At 42.2% G+C, this 24,746-nt stretch overlaps 1 protein-coding gene across 1 annotated transcript in view; it reads right to left on the bottom strand.

Annotated features, from left to right (window-relative positions):
* fhip1b (FHF complex subunit HOOK interacting protein 1B) overlaps positions 1-24,746 on the bottom strand; it is a 51,838-nt gene that overhangs the window by 4,036 nt on the left and 23,056 nt on the right. Inside the window, exons 4-11 of the mRNA XM_030080582.1 lie at positions 21,903-22,307; positions 18,881-19,111; positions 12,531-12,776; positions 10,043-10,210; positions 9,364-9,443; positions 7,898-8,067; positions 3,483-4,901; positions 964-1,142 (exon numbers count right to left, since the gene is read on the bottom strand). Of these exons, the coding sequence (XP_029936442.1) occupies positions 964-1,142; positions 3,483-4,901; positions 7,898-8,067; positions 9,364-9,443; positions 10,043-10,210; positions 12,531-12,776; positions 18,881-19,111; positions 21,903-22,307 (2,898 nt within the window). The remainder of the gene's footprint in view (positions 1-963; positions 1,143-3,482; positions 4,902-7,897; positions 8,068-9,363; positions 9,444-10,042; positions 10,211-12,530; positions 12,777-18,880; positions 19,112-21,902; positions 22,308-24,746) is intronic.

Below are 24,746 nucleotides of genomic sequence, written 5' to 3'. Positions count from 1 at the left end.
TTGAAGATATTGTGCATGACATATGGATGGACAGATGGACCAGGGTTGATCCATAATCACTCCCCTGATTTCATCTTGGGGACAACTCTTTGTCATACAACGGCCAGTTTATACCAAAGCTTCATGAAAAGACAAAACTGTTTTAAAATACTGCCAAAAAAAAAAACAAAATTATTCAGTATTTTGGAAATTTTTGATGATTATCACTTGAAGTGTCATGAGCACCTGATGAAACTGAGTACATTTACATGCACAACATATTCCTGTATTATTCAGAATATCCGCAATATTCCAGTTGTGCACAAGTCATGTAAACACATACCGAACCCGATTAAGGTCATATTCCGGTTGGAGAAAATTCCGAATAAGACCCCTGGAATATGCCTGTTCCAACCGGAATATTGTGCCATGTAAACACCTTAATCGGAAAATGCCCCGTACCGGAATGTTCAGTTACATCTGCAAATGCTCGATTCACAAGGAATCCTGGGGCGTCTTTGTTGCTATGGTTACTGCAAGAGGGGAAAACAACATGGCAAACAGCAGCAAGAGCCAGCATTTTTGGAGTGTGGAGGGGACTGCAGTCTGCCTTTAGCTAAAGAAAGACTTAAATATCATGGAGTATACTGATGGGAGAAAACACAGAAATAGCGACAGAAGAAGAAGAAGAAGACTTCTTCTTCTGTATTTCTGGCAGACCAGACGCCTATACGCGTACTGCTGCCCCCCACGGCTGAGTGTCGCATTACATAAAAGAGTGGAATACGCCGAAACACGGGAACATGCCAAGTAACATGTAAACGGAATATTCCAGTTGCCGCAGCGCAGTTACCTTAACCAGAATATTGACCCGAACTGGAATATGGTGTACATGTAAATGTAGTCACTGTCAAAGAGGCTAAAATTCAAAGCTGAAAGCATTTTTAAGCCATTCTTGTAAGAGTTCTCCAGGCTGCAGAGTACCTGGATAAGTGACTTGACGCTGGGCTGGAAGACCATGTTGGTGTTGAGAAGGAAGGAGCGCAGCAGGGGCTGAGGATAGCAGGCCAGCTGGGCCACGATGCCTGTCAGCAGGATATTGACATACAACGAGTTTTGGAGCATGTTCTCCAGTTTGGCAAACAAAACCACCATGAATGGACCTGAGGATAGAATGAAAACTGAATGAGTGTGAGCAGGAGAGTCTGGCAGTGTCAGTTCAAAGGTTACAATAGAAGGACAACAAAACAAGTGGACAAATGTCTTTACAAACAAACTATTTCAAACATTAGAGGCAAATGTAACAAAATCAGTATAGAGCAGGATGTCTGCTCAATATGATTCAGTTTCAGTTTAGACTTTATTTGAACAGGGACAGTACACATTAATTAGCATCTGCAACAGCTGTAAATGTGTCAGTGTTAGCCAAAGTTAATTTTCAACTGTAGTCCCTGGGCCTTGATGTTAAATAGGCAAAAGCTAGAAGAAGAGAAGCCAATTAGAAGCACAAAAGCATCCAGATTAGCTAGTTAGTTAAAAACAAGGTTAAAATAAAAAATAAAAAAATGAAAATGAAAAATGACAAAAAAAGGCACATAGAACATAGCAAGCACATTGACCACATAGGTTAGCTGACATCTGAACATGAGCAACATGTGTGCAGACAGACAAGCATCAAGTAAGGGTGGCAGCATACACAGACTGATGCAGGGGCACAGACATTTGCAGATACATTATATGTACAACATGTATGCAGACAAACAAACATCGGATTAGTATGACAGCACACACATTGACAGACGCATGGGCACAGACAATTGCAGATATGTAAAAGCATAAGCACATAGAGACATATGGACAGGTCCAAAACATGGCATACAGACATACAAGCAAACAAAGGGGTACGGTTGGATTAAGTAGGGCTGCTATGGTCGCATGTGTAGTTGTTTCTTAGCCATGATTACTGACTAATTTGAGTTGGTTTGACAAAACTATTTCTAGTTTGCCCTGAGAGACGTCAAAGACTGACATCCAAGTAAAATCAAGAGAAATTGCTAATTTTTTCAGCAATACCCTCATGGACTTAGGGCCCACTCACATTGGCAAGTTTGAGCCCGTATCGTGCTAAAGCCAAAATCCCCCCCTCCCCAGTCCCCGGCTGGCCTGCACTCACATTACCTAAAGCCCAAACGCGCCCAAGCACGATTGCCCCCGGTGTGCACGTCATCACGTTGAAATACGACAACAGGCATGGCCCGACGTCATTATAAATCAGTGTAGTTCAAATACATTCATCAGGTCTTTCTTTTAACTAAAAAACGTTTTTGGTCCTTTTAATCAGACATGGGATGTTTATTTACCTTGACAGTTTCGGAGGTAACTTCCTCCTCCTTCAGAAAGGTCCAACTGACAGCCGGAGCAGCACCTGTCAGATCCGGCAGACCGGGTGACCAGGTGGCCGCACACCGCGCGGTGCCGCGGCCAGTGCCGGCCGGTGCCGACGCGGTGCCGGCCTGCACCAGGTCTGCCGGATCTCCGCACACAGACTGCTGTACTTTCATTATAAACCGACTTTTGTTTATACGCGGTTGCAGCAGCACAACGGACAATGACACAGACAACATGGTTGATTATTGATTGCGCAACGCAGCCATTCGCCGGTAATTGCGCTGCGCACATTAAACAGTTTTGCAGAGGCAGGAGGAAAGTTGCATGATTTACATCCGCGCACTGCGTGCGTGACCGTGCATGTGCTCATGTACGCGCCCGTATCGTGCAGAAGCACATCCCCTCCAACCGTGCCAGAGCGGGGGAAGTGTACTGTATTCAAGCACGATACGGAGCGATCACACTGGTCAAAGAATCCGGATTTTAAGGGCAGTCGTGCTTGGGCGCGGATCAAACTTGCCAGTGTGAGTGGCCTCTTAATGTATTTTTTCTTAGAATCATTCAGGGGAGGCCTGTGGTCTCCAGAGATGGGTACCAACACCTGGTACTAGGAGGACAGAGGATAGGATGAATATCTGCTACTGACTGACATTTTAGATTTTTTCCCATAAGATATTACAGTGACTTTGCTGACTTATTGCTGCTGCAGAAAAACTGAGTTATATGTAAAATATAAATCAAGTCTAATCCTGTTCTGAATTTGTTCTTTTTAAAAATAATATATATCTAAAAAAGCAATTATTTAGTATTGTAAAAGAACCAATAAGAGTATTGATAAAGAACCGAATAAGAGTAGTAGTACTGATAAGTCCTAACGATACCCATCACTAACAGTCTCAGGCTTTGAAAACCCCTGGAAAATATGTGTCATTATAAATGAAGTGTTAACATGTTCAAAAAGTCATGGTTTGAGTACTTTTTGAGTTGATTTTTGGGTTGTTAGAACTATACTGGAGACAAAATGGCTCTACAGTGCAGAAATTAACAAGATTTTGGTCTTAACTGATGGCAAAATAGGGTCCATATCAAAAATGGATATGACTGCAATGTCTCACCTGTGTAAGGCTGCGAGGCAGGCTGACCCAAGGGTCTGGCAGGACTACAGAGTCCCACCACAGAGCTCTCTCCCTTGGCCTCACCCATGCTTGTCAGCTCAGCCTGGAGGGGTGAGGATGGTGGGGGCTCTTCCTCCTGCCTGACAGCAGACAAAGGGTCTCTGGAGGTGTCCTCGTGTTGGCGAGCTGTTTTGCTCCGTTCCCTCACCCTGTCCTCCAGCTCCCTCAGTTCCTGGGTAAAGGCCTCGATGCTGATGCCCTGGCCGTTGGAGTCTCCGAGCAGCTGATGGTCTCCTGGCGCCTGTTCTAAAAGCTCCTCGATGAGGCTCTCCACAGACTGAAACCCGTGGTCTTTTATGGAGGCCTCTGGAAGACCTGATGGTGCACCATGTGTTTTTGGGCTGTCACTGCTCAGCGACATGGTGTCCAGTGTTGACTGGGTGTGGGAACTCTGAGAGGGAGTCTGTTTCGGACAAAGAGGCTTATCATCACTGATGTTATCGCTGTACATTGACTGCAGGGGAGCAATGCAAGTTTGGGAGGGACAGCTAACGAGGGATCCATTTTGATTTGAGTTTTCATCCAAATGCTGCTGTGCACCCAAGTCTCTCTTGACCTTTTTTGCCTCCATCCCTCTTTCCTGACTGTCCGAGCACTGGTCCCCTTGCCCCATCAATCCGTTGAACATTGCCTGATGGCTAACAGTGATGGCCGAAGTGTGGAGATGAGGGGCTGAGGAAGAGGGGGGAAGAGAAGTGGACGACAGAGGGGCAGGTGACGGTGATGGGGGAGGGAGGAGAGGAGGTACAGGTTTGGTTAGGAGCTCCTCTCTCTGCAGACTGCGTTTCTTAGAGCGTGGCGTGAGGCTGATGCAGTTGTTTTTACCGATGGTGATGTCCCACTCTCCACTGTCCCGCTCTGAGCTGCTCCATTCAGACCGTGCCGCTGCCACGATGGCTGCCCTCTGCTGAGCTGGAGGGGTTCCTCCCTGCTGGAAAGAGAAATGCTCAGGGAACATAGCCAAGGAGGGATTGGAGGTGGGGGGTGGTGAGGGTGGAGGGGCCACACTTGGGGAGGGGTTCTCGCCATCGTAGGGGGCTGACCAGTCTCTGCAGGCCCAGGAGCAAAGCTCAATTCCCCGTCGGGCGTCGCGGAGGTACTCGAGGTAACCCGACTCCCAGTCCAGACACTCAATGGAGGCTTGTTGCTGGTGCATGGGGCTATCAGGGGACAAGGGCAGGGAGGCGGGAGGTCCAATGCCGCGAGGGGAGGAGGGCACTGGCTCGGTGCTTGTTGGGGTAGAGGGACCCCCTCCTCCTGATCCACCTCCACTGCTCTGCTGACGGATGAAGAAGGCCAGGCGGGACGGAGTGCTAGGTCTGGGCTGGGCAGGAGACTCGGAGCTGGGGCTGTTGAGTGCTGCAATGAACATAACACATGACACAGAACATATGACACTGCATAACGCCAAAACTTGACAGATTGGCAAGAATGAGTGCTGAAATGGAGCATCAGCCACTAAAAATGAATGAATATGTTGGCTAAGCCAAACCATATAATTTCCCAGGATCTCACCAAAATATTTCCAGGAGATTTTATCAGTTTTTTAATTTTCCAGGTGTTTTCCACGACTGGAAAACTAGTTCCAGGGTTTTCTCAGATGCATGCAAACCCTGTTAATCTACCATAACAACTCTTTGTTTTTATGTGAGGCCATTTTACACCAATAAGATTTCAATTGGACAAGCAGTGTGAGCAACAATTATCTTATGCCTTGCCAAAAATTACAGTGGATGAACAGATAGGGAAAAGGCAAGGTTTGAGGACAAAAATAAAATTATTCTGTATCATGTAATTTTGGCATGATGGATCATGTTCTTACCATCAGGGACCATCATTGTAGAACATACTACATAAGGGATAATTAGCTGAATACAACATCAGTAAGCTGAAAAGGAGGGAGAGCTCATTACAGATTTCTGATGAAGAACAATCTATGTTCTATTTCCCTCAAATAAATTTATATCAGCGACAACATGAGTTCCATTTTTTGTCACAATGTTCTTGTTCTTAGTTATTTGGAAAGGTAACAAATCAAAAAAGTAAAAAAAAAATCATAAGAAGCTGGTTGTACTGCTGAATGTAATCTTGAAATCACTACATGTAAAGTAAAGCCACATCTAAATGTCACAGCATCCCATACAATATAATCACCTGCTCCATGTGTGACACAACTGAGGTCATCCAAATTAATTAGTGCCTGACCTGTCTGCTTAGTATAGACCTTCAAATGTTTTCATGTCGAGACCCCCAATTTGACTCTCAATAAGCTGTGCAAAACCCAACTGAAGTGATTTTGCTTTATAGGGACCCTTATTAAGATATGTTTTGGTTTGCATTTAAATACTTGTGAAATGTTTGTCAAAGGCTCAAGCCTCACTCAGCCTTCACAGAACACATCATCTCAGTGGACACTAACATCAAGTTCACACGGCAGGTTGTCAGGAACAACAGTTTGCCCTTTTTGGATGACAGGAGCCTCCAGACTCAGATATACAGGAGACCTACACACACAGACTAATAGCTGCTCTTGGACTCTCACCACCCACTGGAACACAAGCTAGGAGTTATCAGGACCCTGCATCACCATGCTGATAATGTGCCAACCAGCGCTCAGGCCCAGGAAAAGAAGCACAAACACATGAGGGAAGCACTTCAAGCTTGTGGATACCCAAACTAGACTTTTGTGAAAACAGCCACAAGTTCCAGGAAGAACACCAACAGTGCGGCTGAAGAGGAAACAAAGAATAAACATAACATCGTCATCCCATACATCTTAGGATTATCTGGGAAACTTATGGGGATTTTCAACAAACACTGCATGCTGGTGTTTTTCAAAACCAAGCAATACATTAAAACAGAAACTGGTCCACCCCAAAAACCCCATACCGAAAGACAAGAAGAGCAACCTGATGTATGCAGTCCAGTGCAGCAAGGAATGTACAGACCTGTACATTGGTAAAACCAAACAACCACTTAACAAAAGCATGGCTCAACACAGGAAGCCCAACTCTTCAGGTCAGGACTCAGAAGTTTACCTGCACCCGAAACAAAAGGGAAACTCCTTCAAGGACCACAACGTCCACATCTTGGATAGAGAGGACAGATGGTTTGAAAGAGGAGTGAGGGAAGTAATCTATGTCAAGATAGAGAAACTATCTCTCAACAGAGGAGAAGGTCTCCTCCATCATCTGTCTCCTACTAACAACACTGTCCTGTCATCCCTTCCCAGGAGCTTGAACCACACGCCCTTGACCTCATGTGACCCAAACAACCAACTTGTGGAAGACCCTAATGATCGTTGTTCACTCCTGAAGTCAGGCAACTCCACCAACACCAACGTCGGTTGCCACAACAGGGAGCAGGGAGGAACACTAACAATCCGGTAGTTTCAACGACCTGGACAATGTCCCCACACAGGTTAAATACCTGAGACTCCCCACTAGTCTGTTAGAACTTAAGAAGAATCTGCGCAGACAGCTTTCTCAAGCATTTAAGCACAAGAAATATGACCTTGATACAGCATCGCTGATCTGATGTTTAAATATATAATTTTCATCATTCTAGATATAGTTTTCTAGTAATTTAAAACAAAAAACTCCTCATTTTGAAGATTTTTTGTTGAATTTTTTGGTAGTTTTCTTGTAATTCCTTTTTCATTTTCTTTTTGTATTTTACTAATGTTCCCAGTAAATTGTTTGGTAATTTGCTAATCAGCCTTTTCCCATGTTTTTGAAAGAAATCAAGTGAATTTGTACCGACTTAAAATGGTTAAATTGTTTAAATTGTTTTACATCATGGTTAGATTAAACCAAGAGAAAAATATTCAAATGCTCAATCATTCATTTTCTCCAAGTTCTAATGAATTTAACTGAAATTAAACTATTCCCCACTTTGCTTAGAACCCTATGGAAGCAACCCATGGACTCCTGGAGTCCCTGGACCCCACCATTAATACCACTGGTATAGACAGGGGTTGCTGTACATATGTGTATAATGTTTTGGTTTATATATTCCTTAATTGTGGTTGGTATTATGTACTGAACTGCATTGTGATGTTTCAGTGATAAAGCAATTTCACAGAACAGGACTAATTAACTTGTGATATTGTGTATTTTTTGGTTTTGTTTGATTTTATTAGTTATGTGACATGTTCTAAATAGGCAAATCTAACTAACTACTAATACCATTGTTTCTACTGATATTGCTGTGAGTGGGGGTGGGCCTGTAAAACATGCTAAAGAATGTGCATCAAACAGAAGAGAAAAACTGAATGTTCCAGTGTACATTTTTTTTTCTTTACAAAACACAATGAATGTCATTTTTACCTACCACTTTTGGTCATACTTGCTTACCTTTACCCCAGAATGCAGTATCATCCTCCCGATCACCAGAAGGCGCTGTGCTAAGGCGGCAGCACTTTGGGATGAGTGACAGGAACTTGTCTGCTGACTTTCCGTACATATCAGTCTCCCTGACAGCACGGCGCTGACTCAGCATGACGTGGGTGCAGGGCAGCAGATACCTGAGGGCAACAGACAAATTTCCTGATCAAGATCCCTATTAGATTGAGACACCGATCACATTTACATCAAACCTGGGAGGCTTATGTGACACTTAACCGATTCATCTAGATATACCTTACTTAATGTTTCAGATGAAGCTACAGTGATTCAGATGGCCTGTATCAGTAAAAGGCTGGAAGTGAATCGTGGAAAAATTGATGTGACATTTAGAGTAATAGTACATCCCATCATGACAGATATGCAGATAGCTCACTGGGCCTGCCAGTGGTACTAGAGGGAAGGTTATGGGGTAACCAAAATTTTCATCCTCTCTGCAACATGAATATTATCACCAAATTTCATGCTGTCATGGACCTTACTGCTGACAGACTGACAGAGACCAATACAGTGACAGCACCCACTTCTCAGTGAGGAAAACAAACAAAGACTTAGGGCCCACTCACACTGGCAAGTTTGAGCCCATATCGTGCTAAAGCCAAAACCCCCCCCTCCCCAGTCCCCGGCTGGCCTGCACTCACATTACCTTTTTCCTAAACGCGCCCAAGCACGATTGCCCCCGGTGTGCACGTCATCACGTTGAAATATGACAACAACAGGCATGGCCCGACATCATTATAAATCAATGTAGTTCAAATACATCATGTCTTCCTTTTAACTAAAAACGTTTTTGGTCCTTTTAATCAGACATGGGATGTTTATTTACCTTGACAGTTTCGGAGGTAACTTCCTCCTTCTTCAGAAAGGTCCAGCTGACAGCCGGAGCGGCACCTGTCAGATCCGGCAGACCGGGTGACCGGGTGGCCGCACACCGCGCGGTGCCACGGCCAGTGCCGGCCGGTGCCGACGCGGTGCCGGCCAGCACCAGGTCTGCCGGATCTCCGCACACAGACTGCTGTACTTTCATTATAAACCGACTTTTGTTTATACGCGGTTGCAGCAGCACAACGGACAATGACACAGACAACATGGTTGATTATTGATTGCGCAACGCGGCCATTCGCCGGTAATTGCGCTGCGCACATTAAACAGTTTTGCAGAGGCAGGAGGAAAGTTGCATGATTTACATCCGCGCACTGCGTGCGTGACCGTGCATGTGCTCGTGTACGCGCCCGTACCGTGCAGAAGCACACCCCTTCCAACCGTGCCAGAGCGGGGGAAGTGTACTGTATTCAAGCACGATACGGAGCGATCACACTGGACAAAGAATCCGGATTTTAAGGGCAATCGTGCTTGGGCGCGGATCAAACTTGCCAGTGTGAGTGGCCTCTAACAGTGAATTCCTTATCCAGCCGTACCTGAGAACAAGCTGCAGCATGAGGTCTTCACAGTTTAAGGAGAGAAGAGTCCTGAAGAGGCTCAAAGACACCATGCAGAGCTGCAAGAAGGGAGAGAGAGAGACAGGTTGGATAGTGTAAATATATGTATGGCGATATCTTTATGACATGTTCTAGTCATAACAAAGTGACAAATTACACTGTCGCATTTTCAACCAACTCTGTTCAATAAATTTAAAAGCCCCCAAAAGCTAATTTTTTGGTTTCTTGATATTTTAGAACAGAGCTGTGGTAGTTACTGGCTATTAGGCCAACTGTGTAACTGCTACCGTAGCTGTGAAAACAAAAACAATACTTTAACCTAGAGGGAAGGTCTGTTCGTTACAGAAAGTCAAGGCACACTTCCATAGAACAGTGACTAGTTCAATTACAAGCATGGAAAGTGAGATTTGGTCAACTATGTGAGGGGGAAATAGCACATCTTGAGAATTGCAAATCGCTGGTGGGGGTCTTCTACTGAATGCCATCTTTTGTAGGTCGTATGTTTGTATTCTGCTAGAGTCAATTTTTTTTTTTTGTTTATAGTCAACTTGGCACCCACAAAATTAACTCTCTCTGTCCGTCTCTCTCTCTCTCTCACACTCACACACACACACACACACACACACACACACACACACACACACACACACACACACACCCTTGAATTACTGCTGATGCGTGTGAGCAGTGTATCCAGGATGGTGTCGTTGTCATGCCGATGCAGCAGGATGAAACGCAAAAACGTTTTGAGGAGGGCCATCTCGGTCACGCTGCGCAGGAACAGGTCCAGGTAGGCTGTGCTGGCAATCATCTCATCCACGGATGACTACACACACACACACACACACACACACACACACAAACACACACACACACACAAACACTGAAAAAAATCTGAGTGGAGCACACAGTGGTGGCTGGTGAATAGATAGCGCCATCCTCTCTCAAAAAATATATTTTTAATATAACGTATATACTTTACCATTTTTTGATATTTGTGTTTTCAATATGCAATGCACTCAATAATGTATAAAATATGACAGAAAACCATAATTTCTACAAAATGTTTCTGTAGTTTCCTACATGTATCTGTCTGCCTCTGAGTAGCTCTGGGCCCAGAGATAGAGGTGTCTGTGCAGCAGTTCAGACAGTTGCTGACTCAAGTTATTAACGTGGCAATATAAATTTAGCAAATCAGCATCCTCTAATGTGATCCAAAAGGGTGAAAATTTTGTCACCCCCAGCAGAGACTGTGGCGTCTTCTGTGAGTGTAGGAAGTGACAGTAAAGACTTAGTGACATTAAGTCTGGACAGGGGCCTTTTCACGACAATGGTGAGCATCATAATTACACCTCCTCCAAGTCCTAAGTTGGTAAAATCATTCCTCCTAGATCAGTTTGAGGGGAGAAGTTTGGTGGACAAGCAAAAGTGAATGAGCTGGGCCCGGATCAAGCTGATATCGCAATCAGACAACATGAAAATCAACCTTCACCTTAGAATTTACACAGTAAGTACAGTAAGGAGTAAGGAGTAATGACTCATTTCTCGCTGCCTCCACTAGGCGGAGTCTTATGCTCCTGAACCCAGAAATCTCAAATAACTAAATGCTTATATCTTAAAGTGTCTGGCTATAAAAATAACAAACTTATTCCCAATTGCATTTTTGTTTACTTAGCTGCTCTTCAACTCATTATTGATTTTCCCAACAAAAAGCAGCATTTTGATAAATAAACCACGTGCATTACATGTGAGGATGCCTTCGATGCCCGAGGTTTCCAAACTTGTTCATGTTCCAGACCCCAAAGTTGGCATTCAATGATCCGCAGACTCCAATATGATGTGATTTTGCCCAAGAGACTGATATTTTGGTTTGTGCTAAGTATTACATTGTCACATGGCATAGGCCTACTTTAACACTGGCAAATATACTGAAAGTGGTGAGATTAAAGCTTAATGTTAAAATAATCATTCACACATTTTTTTGTACCAAAACAATATATGATGAATTAAATTAAAGGCTATATTGATTTTTTTTATGCTGTGTGGATGAGAGAATTTGGATGTCCTAATGTTTTTGTCATGGCTTTATTTACTTACTGCTTTATTTCATGTTAGAATTGTGAAGTATTGTACAATTTGCCAAGCACACCTCTGTCTCCAGCACCCACTTTTTTTTTTTTAAACTGAAAACAGCTCTAAGTTGAGCTTTAATATTGAAGGCATGTGTAATTATATGTGTGAAACAGGTTATGATAGAATTTCATTGATTTTCAAAACCATCAGTCTTAAGAGCAATGTTAATTTGAGGGTCCCAGCACCTAGGCTGTATTGGGTGGCACTAATGAATGACTACTGCAGTTTGTGTGGGGAAAACGTAACTATTTAACTGTAAAGAGTTATTTTATTTGGTATTTATATGGAATGGGTAGAACCAGCATGGGCCTTTGTGGGTCCTTGTTTCACATCAAACCAGAGTATTTCTGGCTGGTTCACCTTGCAATGGCAACAACTATACACATTCAGCTGATGTCACTGCATCAGTAGAAGAGTTTGTCTGAATAACTTTAAACTTCCATTGTGATGAAACAAGCACCTGGCTGCTCAGTGGATCTTCCTATGTCTCTGTATCACAGGGTCACAGTGTACACAGCTCACAGCAACAACAAAGGGGAAATTTATAGTTAACACACAAAATGTATATAAATCATCTGTGTGCCATTAAAGCTATTTAAAAATTACTGGAAGCTAATTCATAGCCTATCTCAGGTTAACGTTAACATCACGATAGATGTGAGCTAAGTCAGTCCTAATTAGTATCAACTGAGCGTTTACCGCTGTTGCCTTGACAAGGACCACCCTGGAATACTTTGATTTGCCATGAACCAAAGGCCCATGCCAGCTCTACTCTTTCAATTTCTATGATTTCTGCATATAAAAACCGAAACTAAAAACAGGCCATTCATGAACGCTGCAGGTGGAACAAATTTTATTGAATCGATGTACGTATATTAACAAATTCTAATCAACTGTAAATATGAATGACTTTATAATGAATTTGAATTAATGACTTTTCACGGAAATGCAAGACTTTCTGTTGAACCCACAGACACCATGCACTCATCTCCAGAATCCTGTTGCTTTCCTACCTTGTGCAGGGCAGGGCCCATGACAGGCACTAGGAAGCCATTGTGGAGGTAGTCCAGAAGCTGGGAGCGGACCAGGGGGTGAGCAACCTGCACCACAGCGTTGCAAAACTCCAGGGAGTTCATGAACAGCACCAGAGACGATACGCCCATCCAGTCCTCTTGCCGCAGGGCATGCCAATCATCACCCCTAACGTCGATCTTCCTGGGCAGCGAGGAGTAGAGCGCACTGAGACCTGTGGCCAACACCTGAGGAGAGACAGAGAAATAATTCATTAATTTTCTTCATCGTTTCACAACTACTGCTGATCCTCAAATACACCGGTGTAACTTCTCAGTAAGAAGTGAGAAATTGAGCAACTCCCAGCTATCAATTTGAATGTGTGTCTAAATGTCTAAAAAAGAACAACTCTGCTCAACCTACCCAGCTATGTTAAAATAAAAACAAATTAATCCAGAAATAGAGTGTCAAGCGGCAATGACCAGGGTCTAAGCAGCATAGGAACTTAAGGATCTTTAATCCTTATTGACAAGTTTATGAATTCTGAAATTGATCATAAACTTCAGTGGAACAACAGCGCATATGAACACTCAGAATTTTGAAGCACAGTGTCATTCCATAAAGCCTGATAAATAGGCAAAATAAAATTGACAGGAGTTCACATGGAGGACTTGAACCTTTGTATCCTCAGGTGAGGTGACTTGGGCCTTGTTCAGACTGCAGGCAAACCGGATTTATTTCTCAAATTAGATCATTAAGACCGACGGTCCACACTGTTATTCACAAGGGATCAGATCAGATTTGTGTGTCCAGACATCACCAACCTATCTGCATGGGTTTCCATGGTAACGATGTAGGTGTCTAACTTGGTACACTGGTGACACATCTTTCCAACAAAGAAGCAGGAGAAATGTCCAGAAGCCTCCCCACAAAGTGCCAGCAGACAGTTTATTCAACCATCTGTTGTCCTGTGTGTTGTCCTCCATCCTGCTCTGCTGGTATCAGCATGAACTCTGCTCAGCATGTCTGATGCACCACTGTCTGGATTTGATGTTGTTGTGTGTCACATTGCAAGTGATGCAAAAGACAGTTTGAAAGACAGTTTGGGCCAGAGGGTCTGGACTGAGACACATCTGTAGAAACCCAACTGGAAGTGCATTTCAAATCACCTCCAAATATGGTTTGCATCCGATTTGCAAAAATTGCATTCCATGTGGTTTTTGGAGGTCCAAACTTTGTAAAATCAATATGGATACAATCTGGCTATGCAAAAAAACTGATTTGGGCTGGTAGTCTGAATAAGTGCTTACACTTTGAAGCATTGAGGGTGTGATTTGTCACCCATTTTGAGCAAACAAAAATGGTCTGTGCTGAAAAATCTGGATACAAGCTGACAACTCTAAGTACAGGTGTAAAGAGCAGCAATGTGTCTTCAATGCATCCTGAAAGATCAGATCTCAGGATCGGATCTCTCGCATTTGTAGGTGGTCTGGGACACTTTTGTCCGCATCACATTAGAGATGTAAACAGACATGTGTCCCAAGACGGATTGAAGGACCACATGTCCTCTGTCTTGCCGAGCCCAACACCACCAACACTGGCCAGACTGTAACTTTTCCCACAGAAGAAATATCTGACCTGACTCTGCCCAGCGCAGCTAAACTGTCAGCTGATGGATCAAATGCAAACTGAAGTGCAGGTCAACTGTAAAGCAGCTGGTTAATGAATAAAAACTCCTCTTAATAAGAGATGAGCTCCCATAAAAGCATGATGCAAGAAATTTGGGTGGTCTCTAAAATATATTTTGCCAACATGTAGGTTTTTTTTCTCCATATGAAATCCAGAAGCGACGGCCGTTCTTAAATTTCGTGCCCCAGTGCCCTTAAACACATTCTTTCTAATCCTAGAAGTGGTAAGAGTTACTATAGGAATACTACAGAAATATTACAAGCGGCCATGTGTATGTGTGCATTGGAGTTACTACTTGTATAGCACAGAAATATTGCAGAAATATTTCCCAAAATATTCCCCAGAAATATTTACCAAATCTGCTAACTAGGTTTGGGAAAAAACAAAGGTGGTAATGGTGATAACAAAAACAAAAAGAACAATAATACTAATAAAATAAATAAACAAATAAATAAAATAGAAAATGTAAAAAACATAGCAAGCAGAAAATCAACAACAGTATAGAAATGAAACATTAATGAGTAAAATCATTTTGGGTTTCCTGGCCTCCAATCCATGACGCGCCCGTGTCTTTATGTCTGTGAAGAGTAACAATGTCTGTTGGCATTGCATCTGTTGGCATTTTTTTTTTTTTTTTTGCTAATTTGTGTTGCTAATTTTCTGTTGTTTTTTTGTGAATATCTTTTTTTTTTCAATTTGTTTTGTAATTTTCATGTAACTATACTAATTTCTTTCAAATTTTCAAGTTAAGTTAATTCGCTAATTTGCCTCTTTTCCAATGTTCTTGCATCACTACTGAGATATTTAAATGTATAATTTCATTCATTCATTCATTCATCTTCTAAACCGCTTATCCTCACTAGGGTCGCGGGGGGGTGCTGGAGCCAATCCCAGCGCACATAGGGCGAAGGCAGTGAAACACCCTGGACAGGTCGCCAGTCCATCACAGGGCAAATGTATAATTTAAAGAACTATAAAAGCATATTTATTGTAATATAAAATGTTATATTTCAGGATATTTTGTAATTTTCTTTTTTGTGCTCATTTTTTTTTTTAAAGAATATTATATATATATATATATATATATATATATATATATTTTTTTTTTTTTTTTTTTTTTTTTTTTGCTAATTTGTTAATTTCATTTTTCCCATGTTTTTGAAAGATATCAAGTCTATTTGCTCAGGTTTCAAAGGTTAAAGAATAGTAGATATCAGAGTAGAAATTAACGGTTCTAAGGGCAGACACAAAAGATACTGTGATTGGAGGATGAGAGAAAAAGGTGTGTTAAGTGTGCAACAAGCAGTGCTCATCACAAAAAGAGCCACTACAATTATTAAAGGATTCACTGCTACTTCTGAAAATGCCACCGTCAGATACAACAGATTTGAGCATATAAGTGACGATACGCATGAGACAAAAATACACAGAGCGTGTGAAATAGCAGGACTTCAGCAGAGAGAGCAGTGTCTCAGCAGTTGGTGCCACTGGTCTTTCCGCCCGCTAAGTAGGTCAGACTGAAGCTCATAAACTATTTTGTGTTGGGTGCAATGGAGAGTGGGTCGAGCACAGACATGGATACACCTGCCATTATACAACTACAGAGCTACTAATGGTTAGTGGCTTGTTTGGGTGAGGTTGTCGCATTCAGTCCCAACAGGTCTATCGACTCTCCAAATCCTGACTCCAAAAGCATCCAAATTATGCCTTGCTCAACATATGAGCATGCAAAGCTCTATTTTCCTGGCAGCTACAAAGGTAATTTTGTTGGGTGCAAGCTAGGCTTGGGCCGATTGATGATTGAATCGGTAATCGCTGATGGACGGAAACCATCGCGACTGCCAGTTAAGCAGCCGATGCTGTACAATATCACCCAGCGCTGTTTCTGCATTGCAGACTCCATCTGGACTGCGTGCACTTTGTGTAGCCTACCTGCCCCCCAACCCCCCCTTTTTTTTCACTTTTGCTATGTTGCAGCCTGATGCCTGATGTTTAAATTCATTTTTTTCTCTCAATCTACACTCAGTACCCTGTAATGACAAAGTGAAAACAGAACTGTAGAAAATTTGGCAAATTTCTTAAAAAGGAAAAACTGAAAAATCACATTGACATAAGTATTCAGACCCTTTGCAACAACACTTGGAATTTAGCTCAGGTGCCTCCCATTTCTCTTGATCATTGCTGAGATGTTTCTACACTTTGTGTTCACCTGTTGGACATGATTTGGAAAGGCACACACCTCTCTATACAAGGCCTCACAGCTGACACATGTGATACATATGTATCTCTATGTCTATATGTATATATTTGTATATATTTATGTATATATGTATATACAGTTAGGTCCATAAGTATTACACACACAAACACAAACACAAACACAAACACAAACACACAAACACACACACACACACACACACACACACACACACACACACACACACACACACATTTATAGACACTCAACATAATTTTACTGGACTTACTATCACTTTACTTTTAACCTTTACTACCGTATTTCACCAATTAATCGCCCGGCCACAAATAGCCACCGGGTTCTTATAAACGCCTGGGGTCTGCACGCATTTTGCGTATTAAACACCCACCCGAATAACCGCCGCGGCGATCATTTGCATTATATGTAGGTAACCCAAAATAAGGCTACTCACCTTATTTTTGCAAAAGTAAACAGTTAGCCACACAACAACAGTGCTGCACTTCCATTTTCTGTCAAAATAAGAGCGCTAGCTAACGTTAGAACAAAAGGGTGTAACGTAATATTAAATCGACCGACTGAAAATATGTTGGACAGTAGCTGTCATCACGATAATGACCTGGTGCAAAAATAAATAAAGGCCTGCAGCGAATAGCCGCCTGGTTCTTTTAAACGCCCGGGGTCCAAGTCGATTTTGCATATTAAACGCCCGGGCGATTAATTGGTGAAATACGGTATTTACTAAAACAACAAAGGTTTTTTGTCAGCTAACATTAGGTCACAGAGAAACATACCTGAGGTTTTTTTGTTTGTGGGTTGTTGTTTTTTTTATTCTTAACAAAATGGAAATTAGCTATGGGAATCAGTGAATCTATTTTTAGCTCGGGTTGTAATATACTTTTTGGGTTGGAAAAGGGGTGTGTGGCAAAAAGCAGCTATGATATTTGAGTGAAAAGAACATATATTTACTTAGTTTTTAATTCAATATTATATTAAAAGCAACTGTCTTTTTAAATGGGCTGAAAAAATTTTCCATTAAGATGCTAGGGACACTTTAAAGCTCTCTCTCCACTTGACATCAGCTCCCCCAGGCCCACCCGTACCAGTCAGAGCTGACCAGTGTTCATTTTTGCTGGGATTTTCACTTTAGTTTCAGTCATTCTCAGATTTTTAAATTTTATTACAGTGTGATTTTACTCATTTATTATTCAAACAGTTTTAGCTCCAGCTTGGTGTGGACATGGCTGGCCTTACTTACATACCCTCCAGAAAAGGAAGATTGAACAGAAGCTGCTGACAGGAAGCCTCACAGGCTGGAACATAGCTGATAACAAGTTGATAGGAATGAATCATCTACCTACCTATCTGTCATACTGCACACTCACTTCCTTTCTCTTCATATGTTAACACACATTACTGACAGATTATAGTCAGATATGACACAACAGAGTTTTTGACCTTAGCTTGCTTACAGTACTCCTTCAGAAAGAGATGTACACATTTATTACCACATTAGAGCACAGTAGCTCACATTAATGTGTTTTATAGCTTTCTGCTAGAAATCCATCTTTCTCCAGGGCTTAACTGGATTCTTGGATTCTATATATGAGTTCCCTTGTGGAGCACTGTCATGTATGTTTGCCTTGTGCAATAATCTCCTCCTGCTAGCCAACTTTTCACAAAAGAATACTCCTTCTCCGGTGACTGTTGCTGGCTAGATTTTATTTTCAGCTAGATTTTACAAATTCTCTGTGCCCCCCATAACTGACCCACTGCCTTTCCTGTTCATAAAGAATGCAACTGTTCTATTTTTGCCCAGCCTCCTAGCTGGTTTTGACAAGTGACTGCCACTACTGAATACCCCAAGAGAGCTCCAAAAGAGTGCATAAGGATTTTCCAGTTAGAAATAGTTTTAATCTACGCCAATTCTGCCTGCTCTATTCCCTCAGCCACTTCACAGGACTCTAAGCCTTTACTGTTTTTAATGTTAGACCCCTTCTGAGAATTTCAGCTTATAATGATAAAGAGTTTTCTTACCCGTAACCTAATTATTGAACAAAACTTATATTTAATATTGTTAACTGAGAGCTGATAGTTTCATTCAAAGTCTGGCAGTCTGAATCATTTCCCCCCATTTTTTAATTTCTTGCAATTTCCAAGTTTGATAAACAAGGGTGAGGTGTTTCTGCTATTTATGCCAATACCTTAATTTGCTCTAAGATTAAACTTGGCCCGTTTTCCCCTTTGAGTATCTTGTTCTAGAACTGCATGAGCCAACTGATTCCCCAGCATTTACTGTAGCACTCTATCATCCTCAAAAGAACGCCACATTAGACCAACCATTGGCTAGTAATATGTTATGGTATTATCAAGACAAGATTACAGCCAACACACACACACACACACACACACACACACACACACACACACACACACCCAGCTACTAACCGGACAGAAGTAAGAGTTCTCAGAAATGTATCGAGCCACGGCTTCATGGCTGGCTGAGGTGGCCATGACCAACAGCAGGGCATCACGGGCCTGCTGGCCAATGGCTCCATCCCGGTGAATGAATGGCACCAGGAGGGAGAAGATCAGCAGGTTGGTTGGGCCTTGTTGGGCTGGCGCTGCCCGGAAAAACATCTCCAGAACCACCGGCTGCCGTGCCATGGAAACACACACCTGAGTTTACACAGAGTCAGAAAAAAACAGCAATTTAGAACAGTACTAATGTATAGCTTGAACGCATGACCAGGGTTCCCACGCTTTTAAAGGAATACTTTTCCAGGATTTTTCAAGGACTTATTCAGTGACCTAGCTGTTGCTGACAGAGGGTCACCTTAGAATGATTTAAATCAGAAAAAGTGGCCAAATATATATTGTAGCTCAAATTTATGTGAAACTAGTGTCTCAAATAACACATTATAAAATGTTTGGTCTGTGAGCAGCTTGAACAGGCTAACAACAGGCTAACAGCACAGAAATACGATGATTTCACACAAACACCATGCTGATCAAAGCATAGCTTTGTATGTTTTTGACCTGCTTTGCATGCCAAACACATGGCAGGTCAAAATCTGACAGCTGAGTATCAACTGAAACAGGGAGTCAGCAACTAAAAATGTGCAATGTGAGCTCAGGAAAACAGTTAAAATGTAACTGTGTCAAACTGTGTCATTTTCCAGGATCTCATGCCTACTTCCAGTACATTTTACAAGTTTTAGACTTTCCATGATTGGAAAACTACTCCATAAATTTCTAGGCTTTCCAGGACCCATGGGAACCCTGATGACATACTGTATCATGTGCCCACGAAGGGCTGGCAGTATGCTTGTTTTCATTTTAACTAGGTTGTTTAGTAATCTATAGGTAATATGATGACCCTAACCCTCACCCTACCCCAACCCCAATCATAACCGATCACATACTGTATCCACCGTATCCTCATATTTGATGTCACATTTGAAATGTAAAAACTTGGACATATATGCTGTAATAAAAAGCCAATATAGCTATTGGCTATTTGTTTACATTATTTTCATGTAAGTATTAGTTCTAGGGCTGAGCAGTATGGCCAAAAAATAAATCTGGATTTTTTTCAGTCTTTTTACAATTCACGATTTTATTCTAGATTTTTCTTGTTTTTCACTAACTACTACCACTACTAACTGATGGGAATCTTTACGGGCATGATCACGTGACTGGTGATTCGCACATCAGTTTCCAGGCATGCACATTCTGTGTAGATGACTGAATTGGGGGTTGTTTGAGAAACCATTCAATGGCTGATGTAATGTTATTAAAAAAATAAATAAATAAATAATAAAAAAAAATAAGGCTGCATCAAGTTAAAATATAAATTCAAATGTAGAGATTTATTGCCCAGCCCTAATTAGTTCCATATACATTTTGTGTAATAAAGTGATGTGACATGCCTGGTCACACTGACCCCCTGCTTCCGTCTGTCAGTGTTCATTACAATTCATGTTCAGTGAGAGCTGTCTGTTACATACATACATACATACATATATAAACATACACACACACATATACATATATACGCACGCGCACACACACACATACATATACACATACACTATATTACCAAAAGTATTCGCTCACCCATTCAAATGATCAGAATCAGGTGTCCTAATCACTTGGCCTGGCCACAGGTGTATAAAATCAAGCACTCAGGCATGCAGACTGTGAAACAAGACATTTGTGAAAGAATGGGCCGCTCTCAGGAGCTCAGTGAATTCCAGCGTGGAACTGTCATAGGATGCCACCTGTGCAACAAATCCAGTCGTGAAATTTCCTCGCTCCTAAATATTCCACAGTCAACTGTCAGCTCTATTATAACAAAATGGAAGCGTTTGGGAACAACAGCAACTCAGCCACGAAGTGGTAGGCCACGTAAAGTGACGGAGAGGGGTCAGCGGATGCTGAAGCGCATAGTGCAAAGAGGTCGCCGACTTTCTGCACAGTCAATTGCTACAGAGCTACAAACTTCATGTGACCTTCAGATTAGCCCAAGTACAGTACGCAGAGAGCTTCATGGAATGGGTTTCCATGGCCGAGCAGCTGCAGCCAAGCCACACATCACCAAGTGCAATGCAAAGCGTCGGATGCAATGGTGTAAAGCACGCCGCCACTGGCCTCTAGAGCAGTGGAGACGCGTTCTCTGGAGTGATGAATCACGCTTTTCCATCTGGCAATCTGATGGACGAGTCTGGGTTTGGAGGTTGCCAGGAGAACGGTACATTTCAGACTGCATTGTGCCGACTGTGAAATTTGGTGGAGGAGGAATTATGGTGTGGGGTTGTTTTTCAGGAGCTGGGCTTGGCCCCTTAGTTCCAGTGAAAGGAACTTTGAATGCTTCAGGATACCAAAACATTTTGGACAATTCCATGCTCCCAACCTTGTGGGAACAGTTTGGAGCGGGCCCCTTCCTCTTCCAACATGACTGTGCACCAGTGCACAAAGCAAGGTCCATAAAGACATGGATGACAGAGTCTGGTGTGGATGAACTTGACTGGCCTGCACAGAGTCCTGACCTGAACCCGATAGAACACCTTTGGGATGAATTAGAGCGGAGACTGAGAGCCAGGCCTTCTCGACCAACATCAGTGTGTGACCTCACCAATGCGCTTTTGGAAGAATGGTCAAAAATTCCTATAAACACTCTCCTCAACCTTGTGGACAGTCTTCCCAGAAGAGTTGAAGCTGTAATAGCTGCAAAAGGTGGACCGACATCATATTGAACTCTATGGGTTAGGAATGGGATGGCACTTCAGTTCATAGTATGAGTAAAGGCAGGTGAGCGAATACTTTTGGTAATATAGTGTATATACACACACACATACTGAATGACTAAGAATGACCCTGAGACCAGCTAAGAGCAAATAACGTAGATAAGTATGTAGACAGCAGGGAAATTATGTAGCTTGTAAGTATGTATGTATAATGTCTGCACCTGGTTGAGAAGCAGCACCAGGCTGTTCTCCAGAGGTGGGGGACAGCCAAGCTGTGGGTCAGCACAAGCTCCCAGCAGCCCCAGCAGAGGCTGGAGAACAGCTGTGTGCTGGAGCAGGGGCTGCTGGGACTGGCCGATCAGCATCTCAAAGAGCTTGAGCAGTGCCCCTAGGCTGTCTGGGTCCAGGCCGCGGCGGAGGTGCCACTGGACGAGGTGGTCCAGAATGTTCTCAGTTACCACCATTTCCAGTATGGGGCCCATTGGTGGCATGGTGGAGCTGCCATCTGAGCCCTCAGCAGGCCGTTCCTCTGCCAGCAGGCACAGCATCTGGTCAGTGTGGTTCCTCACTGCTGTCAAGTCATCGCTGGAGGACGAAGGCTCACGCTGCTCCAGCACCCAGGATACCTGAAAGAGGAAGAGAGCGACCGCATTTTAGATAAGGATGCACGATACACTGGTGGCCAATACACTCAAAATTTAATTATTGTTATTGTTACGATAAAAGAATTTCAGCTAATTATTATATTTGGTAATATGAAGCCTTTCATACAATAGCTGCGGTTCCTCTGTGGCTCTTTTCCAATAAGTTTAAGTAATTTCTGTCAGAGGTTTTGATTTTTTCTTTTAAATCATTAATGTTTCTCTGTTTTGACTGGCTGTCATTAGACACTGTTATTTTAAACGAAAACTATATGCTGGGTGTTGTATAGAGCATTGTATAGTGTTTAATCAGACAAGGTTTTCTTTCGAATTTATATTAATTGAATTGCTGCACTGTAAGAGAGAACAAGATAATTATTTCATGAAGAATGTCAGTAAAAATGGACTTGCTGTGTTAACTATAATTTGTATACAAAATCTGTATTGACAGTAAGAAAATAACCAATCAATCATCAATCTGTGGTCAATCTAAAAAGTTAGCCTGTCATGTCCTCTTTGGATTTTTACAAATGTGAGATGAATGTTATCAGTTATAATATTGATCTTCCACAACAAACAGATAATTACTGCAGTGTCTACAGGTATCAGAGAAATCATTTCATACATTTTAAGATCTTTTTAGAACAGATTTCAATGACATTTAAGACTGAAAAATAACTTTACACTTTGTACTAAATATAAAGTAATAAATACACCCATTACTTCTGTCTTTCACTCTCTCTGCTCATCAGTATGGCAGGTCTGAGACAAGTATAAACTGAGTTGAGTGAATCTACAGTGGCCTTTTCTCCAACAGGTTATGTTAAGCAGATCAGTATCATTAGGGTAAGAACATTCAGAGTTTGAAAACATCATGAATGAATGAATGAATAAATAAATAAACAAAAATGTTAAATGTTTGAATAAATGAATAAGTGAATTAACTACTCAATGATTTTTAAGGCATGATATTTTGTAAGAACTGAATTTAAGACATTTTAAGACTTTTCAAGGACCTGCAGAAGCCCTGTATTGGTTATTATTATTGGACGTGAAATTCCATATTAGGGCATCGCTAATTTTAGATGTGTAACTTTGACCTTTGGGTCTCCTGCTGTGGGGAGCTAGAAAAAAATAAAGTGTGAGCAACATTCCTTAGCACCTGCACTGGGCCTTTCTTTCCATTTTCATTCAGTTCTAAGAAAAGAAAGTTGTTCCTGTAAGGTGAGCCAAGCTTGTTGTGTGACTCAACAGCAGGTGTTTCCTAGCGTTAACTGATGGCTGCGTGAGCCAACATGACTGCAGTGATGATGAATTAGCTGGTCTGTGAGCAGCTTGTGCAGATACAGATATGCTTGTTTGTAATCTAGCAGCCTGCGGTTTGGCAAGTCATTCGGTGAATGTTGCACAATTCCTGCACATCCATGTACACAAATGCAAACGTGCGCGCGCACACACACACACACACACACACACACACACACACACACACACACACACACACACACACACACACACACACACACAAAACCATATTCATCCTCTCATATACTGCTCAAACTATTTGACAAATTCATCTACTCCCCCACCTCCTCTCAAAAATCTATATCACATAACATGGAGTGGGTGCATGCATCAGTGTAGCTGGCAATGCTGGTTGGTTTGAGTATTGATTTTTCAGTGGCTGGCAGGGTGGATGCTGGTGGAGGGCAGAGGGCTGTTTAACACATACATATGCACATACAGTGCCACCAGAAATTATTCACATCCCTTCACTTTTTCCAGATTTTGTTACGTTACAGACTTATTCTAAAACCGATTTGAATATAGTTTTCTGTAAAAAAAAAAAAAAAAAAAAAAAGACATTTCAGACATTTTTGTAAATTTATTAAAAATGTAAACATTTAAATATAAAGGTACATAAGTATTCACACCCTTTGCTAAGACGCTCAAAATTGAGCTCAGGTGCATCCAATTTCCACTGATCATCCTTGAGATGATTTTACAACTTGAGTCCACCTGTGGTAAATTCAGGTGATTGAACATGATTTGGAATGACACACACCTGTCTATATAAGGTCTCATAGTTGACAGTGCATATTAGGGCATTAACCTAAAAGTCGACCCATCAAAACGCACACCGGGGTCCGTCAAAAAGTTGAAGTGAAAAAAGTCAGTGTTTTTTTTGTTTTGTTTGTGTGTGTGTGTGTGTGTGTGTGTGTGTGTGTGAGTGTGTGTGTGTATGCACTGCGATGGAGCGCCGACAGCACCGACAGCTCACAGCAGCTCACTCCCGGGGAAGGGAGCCTTGGTCAGAGAAGTGACCAAGAACCCAATGGTCACTAAGGCGAAGTTCCAGTGTTCCCTTGTGGAGATAGGACAACCATCCAGTAGGTCAACCATTGCTAACGCTCTCCACCAATC

The sequence above is a fragment of the Myripristis murdjan genome, chromosome 21, assembly GCF_902150065.1.
Source record: "Myripristis murdjan chromosome 21, fMyrMur1.1, whole genome shotgun sequence".
NCBI lineage: Eukaryota > Metazoa > Chordata > Actinopteri > Holocentriformes > Holocentridae > Myripristis > Myripristis murdjan.
This window is presented reverse-complemented; position numbering and strand designations above follow the sequence as displayed.